This window comes from Macaca nemestrina, chromosome 4, assembly GCF_043159975.1.
Source record: "Macaca nemestrina isolate mMacNem1 chromosome 4, mMacNem.hap1, whole genome shotgun sequence".
NCBI classification, from domain to species: Eukaryota; Metazoa; Chordata; class Mammalia; order Primates; family Cercopithecidae; genus Macaca; species Macaca nemestrina.
The window spans coordinates 55,963,702-55,973,056 of NC_092128.1; the positions used below are offsets into that span (position 1 = coordinate 55,963,702).

At 38.6% G+C, this 9,355-nt stretch overlaps 1 protein-coding gene across 3 annotated transcripts in view; it reads left to right on the forward strand.

Moving 5' to 3' along the window:
- LOC105475349 (DnaJ heat shock protein family (Hsp40) member C2) overlaps window positions 1-9,284 on the forward strand; it is a 33,725-nt gene extending 24,441 nt beyond the window's left edge. For all 3 annotated transcript variants that reach the window (XM_011730530.3, XM_071094733.1, XM_071094734.1), the window contains 7 exons: window positions 1,946-2,034; window positions 2,127-2,196; window positions 4,782-4,966; window positions 5,705-5,805; window positions 5,924-6,031; window positions 8,722-8,876; window positions 9,152-9,284. In XM_011730530.3, coding sequence (XP_011728832.1) covers window positions 1,946-2,034; window positions 2,127-2,196; window positions 4,782-4,966; window positions 5,705-5,805; window positions 5,924-6,031; window positions 8,722-8,876; window positions 9,152-9,226 — 783 coding nt within the window. In that variant the 3' untranslated portion in view covers window positions 9,227-9,284. The remainder of the gene's footprint in view (window positions 1-1,945; window positions 2,035-2,126; window positions 2,197-4,781; window positions 4,967-5,704; window positions 5,806-5,923; window positions 6,032-8,721; window positions 8,877-9,151) is intronic.
- The last annotated feature ends 71 nt before the right edge of the window (window positions 9,285-9,355 follow it).

Genomic DNA, 9,355 nt, shown 5'->3' on the forward strand with positions numbered 1-9,355 from the left:
GGCTCAGGGCAAGCCACCTGGGTTTGAGGCTATTCTCTGCTTACCTCTTACTAGCTGTGGGACCCTCAGGAGATTACCTCAACACTTTTGTGCCTCACTTTCCTCACCTCTTCTATAGTTGAAATGATACCTAGTCACAGAGTTGTGAAGATTAAATGAGATAATTCACATGTAGTGCTTGGCACATTCAGCAAGAACCTTAAAAGGCCAATCAGGAAATAAAGCTTGAATAGTTCTTAGAGATTATGCATAAATAAAAGTCCTGACATTTGGAAACTTTGTTTTCTTGCTCCTTTCTCACATAATTTATTCATTCAGAGTAAATACTCATCAGATTATCGTAAATCCGTATCTGATGAGCATTTACTATGTACCAAGCAGTTGTAATTGATGTGAATGTAATGATTGCACAGTTCTTTCAAGGAGTCTACTGATTAGTGATGAAAAGTAAACAAGCTATTCTAACACTTCAAGGTAGGTATTAGGATGAGAAGGTACCAAAAAGGTAGTCAAGGAAGGCATTCTGCATCTAGTAGGATTTAGCCAGGTGAAGCAGTATGTACACAGGATTAAGGATAAGACAGATGGAGTATTGAGAATGCAGAGATCCAGAGAAATGAGATTTAATGAACCAGGGGCACCTGAGGAGGTAAGGAGGAGCCTGGTCTTAAAGGGCTTTATACGTCTTGCTAAAGAGCTTACTCCGATCCTGAGTTGGTTTTGGTCAGGGTGCTGAGAAGACTAGAGGCAGAGAGACTAATTTAGGAGTCTTTTGCCACAATCCAGGTGAGAGAGTATTGTGGCCTGAACTCAGAGATGATAGGGATGGAAAAAGGTAGATGAAAGGGAGAGAGATTCAGGAAGTAGACTAGGCTATTGCCTGTTGGGATTGATTGTGTGTTGGAGGTAACAGGAGGAGTGAGATCTTTATATGCCTTGGTTTATTGCACGGAATACTGGATGGATGACGCTGGTAGCATTCAGGGAAGTAGAAAACAAAGGAGGAGGAAAAGACTTGGCAAAAATGATTTCAGTTTAGGGTGTGTTGAGCTTGTTGGGACACTCAAATGGAGATAACTCGGCACATGATTGTGTAAGTTCAAGAACAGGATTATCACAGACTCTTCCACATCTTGATAGCACTAGAAACTCTGCAGATATAGAAGATCACCCTGGGAGAGGGTATAGAGTGAGGAGAGTGGAGGCTGGGACTCTGGCAAAACACCAGTACATAAGGTACTGATAGAGGAAAAGAAGCCTGAGAAGGAGTGACCAGGCAGGTAGGAAGAAAATCAGTAGTGCTTTTGGAAGCCTAGGGAAGAGTGAATAGTAATAGAAGCACTGGAACCTTAGTGAGAGGCAGATTGCATGGATTAAGGAAGCAAGGAGAAGTGAGGAATGGGAGACATAAGTCTCAACAGCAGCTTAAAGCATGGCAAGTACTCGCCAGTTACTTCTTGTGCATCATGCTGTTCCATTCCGAGCATAGTCTTTAGTTAATTGAAATTTTTGCTAATACCTCTTGTTCCTAAGCACACACAGTCATCTTTTTAATTTCACATTTAAAATTTCCAGATTTTACAGTTTAGCACACATTGCAACAGGCCGCCAAACAAAGGGATTTTGAGTCATCATACAGAATTTCTTGATCCTTAAGTGATTCTCTAAGGAATCATTCTGACTTTTTATAACATCCCTAGGCATTCTTTTTTCTGTTGTGCTTCTCCTTGGTATGTACCTCCAACTTGGTATATAATGCCTTTTATTGCTAGGTGATCAGGGAGAGCCCTGGGAGGTACCGTGGAAGTACAGCTGGGGATGGGCAGAAGGCCATTATGTATGTTCACATCAGGAACTCCTGAGAGCTCATGCTTTGTAATTATGTTGATGGATGTATTTTTGAGTGTGAGTAGATATAAGATAATTTTTGTGTTTGTGCTTTTAGACCTGGAATCATTTTTCTGATAATGAGGCAGAGCGGGTTAAAATGATGGAAGAAGTGGAAAAACTTTGTGATCGGCTTGAACTGGCAAGGTATACCTATGGAACTGCTATTGAAGTCTTCACTTGAGCTTAGGATAAAGTTTCATTTCTTCTTTTTTTTTTTTTTTTTTTTTTTTCTTTAGCTTACAGTGCTTGAATGAAACACTCACATCATGCACAAAAGAAGTAGGAAAGGCTGCTTTGGAAAAACAGGTAATAGAAGAACACATCACTCCTGCCTATATGTAGCATTTAATTCTGCTTTTACCTGTTTCTTTACCTAATATATAAGTCACCAAGTACAAGCAGTATCTGATTTCTCTGTGTTGCCCACTGTTTTTTTGTTGTTGTGTGTTTGTTTTCTGTTTTGAGACTCGCTGTGTCGCCCAGGCTGGAGAGCAGTGGCACAATCTCAGCTCACTACAACCTCCGCTTCCTGGGTTCAAGTGATTCTCCTGCCTCAGCCTCCTGAGTAGCTGGGATTACAGGCACACACCACCACACTCGGCTAATTTTTGTATTTTTAGTAGAGACGGGGTTTCACCATGTTGGTCAGGCTGGTCTTGAATTCTTGACTTCATGATCCGCCTGTGTCAGCCTCTCAAAGTGCTGGGATTACAGGTGTGAGCCACCACGCCCAGCCTGTTTTTTGTTTTTGAGATGGGGTCTCTCTCTGTCATCCAGGCTGGAGTGCAGCTGGGGTTACAGGTGTGTGCCACCATGCCCGGCTGATTTTTGTATTTTTACTAGAGACAGGGTTTCGCTGTGTTGGCCAGGCTGGTCTCGAACTCCTGACCTCAGGTGATTCATCTGCATCGGCCTCCCAAAGGATTATAGGCATGAGCCACCACGCCCAGCCTGTGTTTTATGTAGTAAGTGCTGTTGTTGATTTAAGTTGGATTTAATGTGTATGGTTTTTACCATGCTTAGTGTTTGAATTGTGGTATCTATCACAATCATAGCTTTTGCAAAATCATCATTAGAAGAAAATAATTGTTTTGATTATTCCTTGAGTATTTTCATAGGGTAATAACATTTAGAACCAAAAGAGATCTTTGTTCTGTCTAGTCTATACCTTTTATTTTACAGATAAGAAAACAGGCCCAGAAATTCAATTCAGTTCAACAAGTATTAGTACCTACTATATATAACACTGTGCCTAGGTTCTTTTGGAGAAATGCCTAATGTTATTGCACCACAAAGGACTTAGGCTGAGAAGAACCTTAAGGACCAAAAGATGGAGAGCCCATAGTAAATGTTGTGTAGGATAGGAAGGGCCACAAGTTTAGTGGCCAGGGAAGGCTTGGTGTAGAGTTTGAACCAGCCTGAAAGGAAGGATAGAGTTAAAGTGAAGGTCAGAAGAATACCACAAACTATCAAATAGAAATAGAAGTATGAAGTATGGTTCAGCCTGGGCAACATGAACAAAATCTCTACTGAAAATACAAAAATTAACTGGCATGGTGTCATGTCCCAGCTTCTCAGGAGGCTCAGGTTAGAGGATTACCTGAGCCTGGGAGGCCACAGCTCCAGTGAGCTATGATCACATTGGTGCACTCCAGCCTGGGCAACAGAGCGAGACTTTGTCTCAAAAAACAGACCAAAAAAAAAAAAAAGAAAAGGTAGAACATTATGGGGAAAAGGAGTGGGAAACAGAGTTAGAAAAAGTAGAACCAGTTATCAGGTTTTTAATACCTTGTTGACTAGTTTCCATTACTGCAAATCTTTGATTAACAGAAGGTTCAACATTGTACTACTAATCTGACGTTTGTGGATAAGGTGCATCAGATAGATGTGACTAGTTGTGAGAATCTTACTTTAAGAACCTGCATTATGAGCTGGGCATGGTAGCTCATGCCTGTAATCCCAGCACTTTGGGAGGCCAAGGCAGGCAGATCCCCTGAGGTCAGGAGTTCAAGAGTAGCCTGGCCAACGTGGGGAAACCCCATCTCTACTAAAAATAGAAAAATTAGTTGGGCATGGTGGCAGGCACCTGTAATCCCAGCTACTTGGGAGGCTGAGGCAGGAGAATCACTTGAACCTGGGAGGCGGAGGTTGCAGTGAGCCGATATCACACCACTGCACTCCAGCCTGGGCAACAGAGTGAGACTCCATCTCAAAAAAAAAAAAAAAAGAAATAAAAAGAACCTACACTATGAACGCAATGATGGGAATCAAAAAACTTTTCAAAGTTAGCATTATTGAGACTTTACTGGTTCTAAGGAATTGAAGGGGAGAAATGAGCCAAAGATGACTCTAAGATAGCAGCTGACAGAAGCAACAAGGCAAATAAAGGTTTTCTTTTTTTACTTGTGCATGTTTGAAGGTAGACTAGAAGGAACAATGTAAATGGTACAACTTGAAAATAAAACAGGCCATTTTGCTATGCCTTCACCTTTTGTAGAGAATAAATGAGATTGTCTGCAGAAAGGGTGCTGCAGAAAGGGTGAATGAGTTTAAAGAGAGGTATGAAATGGCCTTGTGGATGAATAACTCAGTGAACCACAGACTTGTCAATTAGTGTCCAAGGCTAATGGAAGACACGTGACGTGAGTACTGGGAAGATCAGGCAGGCTGTGGGCAGTTCTTGGTCCCTCAGGCAGACCTATGCAGACTGGAAGCCAGAGCAGGAGAAGCCAGAGTGAAAAGCTGGTGCTTGTTTTTGGGTTGGCCTTGGAGAGGAGTATGGGGTCAGAGTGAGAATGACATTAAGAGCTGAGGATCACAAAGCCCTAGCCAGGAAGAGAGTGTAGAATAGCAATATACTTTTAAGTCCCTGACTTATGATATTTGTGCAGATAGAAGAAATAAATGAGCAAATCAGAAAAGAGAAAGAAGAAGCTGAGGCTCATATGCGACAAGCATCTAAGAACACAGAAAAATCAGCTGGTGGAGGTGGAAATGGAAGTAAAAATTGGTCAGAAGATGATTTACAATTACTAATTAAAGCTGTGAATCTGTTCCCTGCTGGAACAAATTCAAGGTACTGGTTTTAATGAAACTTTTCTTCAACTCACACTGGAGCCTGGAGATAATGTAGACAGACTCCAAATAGCAGCACTTGTTATCACAGAAACTTGCAGAGATAAATTCTGTGCCACAGCAGAAGTGTGAAAAAGGTACATTTTGAAGCTGTCAGTCTTACCCATTACACCAGTACACATGCACATACACATAGGACAAAATGCTTCAGCTTCTTAGGAAATTGAAGATCATGAGACAAATCTTGACTTATGTTGGCCTACTCTGTCATGGCTTGTGCTGGGGATTAGGTTTTCTGTAGTTTTTCTTTTACAGTCTTGCTGTTTGTTTCTTCCCACCTCAAGCCTGGAGCTTGATTTTAACTCCCAAGAAAGCCCTAGGGACCCAGCATCCCTAATTCTATAGATGAAACTGAGGCTGTTTTCAGAATGATTGATCTTCTGAAGAAATGTGTTAAAGTGGCAGTATACACAAATAAGTGGTTTTATTTATGTTGATTTGTACACAGAATATGTAAGATGTATGGACTTAAAACCAAGATTATATAGTTGAGTTAAACATATGAAAAGCAAAAACCCTAGTCCAGGCAACAGGAATTTATAGTAGCAGCATCATTAGACTACCAATTTGAGCTCATTCTATACTATAACCTTTCTGCAGTAAAAATCTAATGGTATTTGTTGTTTTGTTTTTCCTTAATACTATTAAATTATATTATTGGTATAATATATCCTATCAGATGGGAAGTTATTGCTAATTACATGAACATACATTCTTCCTCTGGAGTCAAAAGAACTGCCAAAGATGTTATTGGCAAAGCAAAGAGTCTCCAAAAACTTGGTGAGTTTTGAGAAGTCCATTTGTTACTTTAAACACCTATTTTTAAAATAACTTACGCAATTTAATGAAAGATTAAATGAGATGATCTGTTAAGTATTAAAAGTTTTTCATTTCTCAGACCCTCATCAAAAAGATGACATAAATAAAAAGGCATTTGATAAGTTTAAAAAAGAACATGGAGTGGTACCTCAAGCAGACAACGCAGCACCTTCAGAACGATTTGAAGGTAAATTTTGCTTTTCTAAAAGTAGAAAATGCTAGCCATGTATCTGTGCTGCTTGGATATACAAGACTTAGGGTTTATGTTCAGAATGATAGGGAAATAAAATGTTTAGCAGACTGGAAGCTGTAAGCAAACATTTCCAGGGCAAAGATTTACTTCACCTCACCATTAAAAATGGAGAATTACAGTTCTTGCATTTCAGATGCCATTAGAGAAGGGGGCTGTGTTTGTTTTTCTTACCAGGTTTTACAAATCAGTGTTAGAGGATATTATTGGGACAAAAGAATAGTATTTTATCGGGATAATTGCTCGATTTTGAGAAATGTACTGTAATTATATAAGAAAATGTCCTTATGTTTAAGGAAAAACAAAGTAGGAATAAAGAGGCATCATGTCTGTAACTTATGGTTCAGAGCAAAGTATGTCTGTACATATAGAGAAAAAGAATTAGCAAACATGAAAATGTTCACATTTGGGGAATGCAGGCAGAGTATACAATTCTTTCTACTCCTCTAAAATTATTTCAAAATAAAGTTAAAAATTGTTAGGGTTCAAAACGAGCCTGGGAAACATAGTAAGCCTCTCAAAAAAAAAAAAAAAAAAAAAAAAAAAACCCTGTTAGGGTTTGATATTGGGTGTTCTAATTTGATTACCCTAGACCAGTGCTTTTCATATTACAAATCATGACCCATCACTGGGTCATGAAGTCAATTTAGTGTGTCTTGAATAGAAAATTAGTGAGTGTGACACCCATTATATAGGTGGGTATACTGTAATGAAACTCTTGTTCATGTGTGTCTTTGTGTCTGGGGATGTGATACAAATTTTTTTCTTGCTATGAGTTTGAAAGCAGTTTATGTGAAAGAAGTTCTTTCACTTGATGTTCTGTGAGCCACCAGTCCTTTCTTAAACTAATCGCAGAAAGATGCTTTTGGATTAATAGACTTGACTATACATGATAAGCTGTTTCTTCTAAGAGTCCCAGTTTTACCTATCTTCTTAATCTTGTTTATTATCCCAAAATTTCAACTTAAAAGATATGAGACTCAGTGTTATATAGGGGAGGAAGATCACTGTTTGCAAAAATCAGGCGTAACTTGTTTGGCTGAGTTAGGCATTATTTCAGTTCTTTTAATAAAGGTAAGTAACAAGGCAGGGTTTCAGAACACCTGAAGGACACTTCTAAAGGGGTTTATTCTCCTGTGCCTTTATCTCCACAAAATACCATACAACAGGTATTAGCACACTAGTCTCAGCTCTTAGGGGACTTGTTTCCATGTTGGAGGGAAGTAGGCCCTGATACTTGTCCAGTCTGCTGTGAGGAGAGGTGACCCTGTGAAGGCAAGAGTGACTGACAGTAGTCCTTTGTCTTTTAGCATCTTTGCCTCTTTTATGGAAATGGGAAGGCTCCTTCCTCTTCAGTTGTACCATTAAACATCAACCTGGCACCATTTTTTGAATAGTGATTTCTCATAGGAATTTTGCAACAGTACATTTAATTTATTTTGGTATTGTGAAGTAACTGGAAAACAGCAGGAAATACTGCCATGTCACTTCCATCTTTTTTCCAAGAGAGGATATAAAATCTATGGTATTCAGGGCTTTAAACCAATATAAGGAAATTCAACAAGACTTCCTAGAACTTAAAAGTTACCTTCAAAAAAGCTTCTTATGTACCTTAGGTACCTTCAAATATTATACAAATTCTCTGCTTTGTTTTGAATAGGTAGTGGGGTTTTTTGGTTTTTTTTTTTTTTTTTTTTTCCTTCTTTAATTGGGAAGGAACTTTGGTTTCTAGGCTTAACTTTGTGATAGATCTCACAGGATGCAGTTTCAAGTAGTAGTCAGGGTACTGGTAATATTAAGTCTGTGTTGTCACTGCATAGTCTGAAATAACTAAATTGCCAGAAGTCCATTGACTTAACCAAATCAGCTCTCTGCCACTTAACATTCTCCTTTTACCTACACAAGTGGACTGTGTAATACTTAACATCCTTAAGAAATACATTTGTTTCTGACACACATCTTAGATGTTTTCTGAAATATTAAAGGTTTAGTTGAAAAACCACAATAGCAGTTACTGGAAATGTTCAGCATTGGCTCCCAAGATTTTAGCAGATGTGGTGAAGAGAACACCACACTACAACACAATCTAATCTCACCTTGCCCTCTTCGGCACTGGTACCTTGGGCACTTGGCTTAATTTTGCTAGGTTTGTTTCCTTCAGTGTAAAACAAAAATGGTTTCCAGGGTTTCTATCCAGCAGAAGTTTAACTGTGAGGAAGCTCTTTTACCTATCCTGTAAGGAAGTAGATTTATCAGAACTCTCAATGAATTGTGGTTGTGTTTTTGAGCCCGAGAGTCCAACAGTACTATAAATTTAAATATGGCTTTTTTCCAGTTTAGTGGGTATATTACATTAATTTATAAGAGATAAACAGTACAAGGCAGATCTTTACTCTTGTGTTTTAAAAAGCCTTTGAGATTTTATTTTCTGGGATGTGAGTCATCTAAAGTTTTTTCTCTTCTTAACACTCAGAGGGATATATGTATCTCTCATCTCTACAAGTTTATTTCAAAATGACACATCCCAGACTGAAATGGGCACTTAGCGGACACTTGTGGACCACAAGACATGTCTGGGAACATGTTCTGAACAAGACAGTTTTCAAATAAAAATTTTTCTTAAACAGGTCCATATACGGACTTCACCCCTTGGACAACAGAAGAACAGAAGCTTTTGGAACAAGCTTTGAAAACATACCCAGTAAATACACCTGAAAGATGGGAAAAAATAGCAGAAGCAGTGCCTGGCAGGACAAAGAAGGACTGCATGAAACGATATAAGGTTGCAGACTTAAGAGTTTATAGATTGTTGTATTTTAAATTTAACGTGGGTTATATATAGCTCACATTTTATGTCTATTAAGTGGTTAATAATATAGTGCTTATTTCAACACCAGTAGTTATGGGGCCAATATTATTAGGAATAAATGAGCAACCTTAGAAACTTTCTAGGCCCTGGCAGGCAGTGAAATCGGTATACTTAGTACTGTCTTATACCAAACACTAGATTAAAATGTCTGTTTTTAAATTCTGACAACTTCCTTTCTCCCTTCCTAGGAACTTGTCGAGATGGTAAAAGCAAAGAAAGCTGCTCAAGAACAAGTGCTGAATGCAAGCAGAGCCAAGAAATGACTTAATGACAATCTTTGTTGTATGTGCATTTTTATAATAAAACTGAAAATACTATAAACATTTTCATTCTTAAAATTATACTTATGGTAATAATTTGAAAGTATGCTGCTTCCAACATAATTTCTCAGA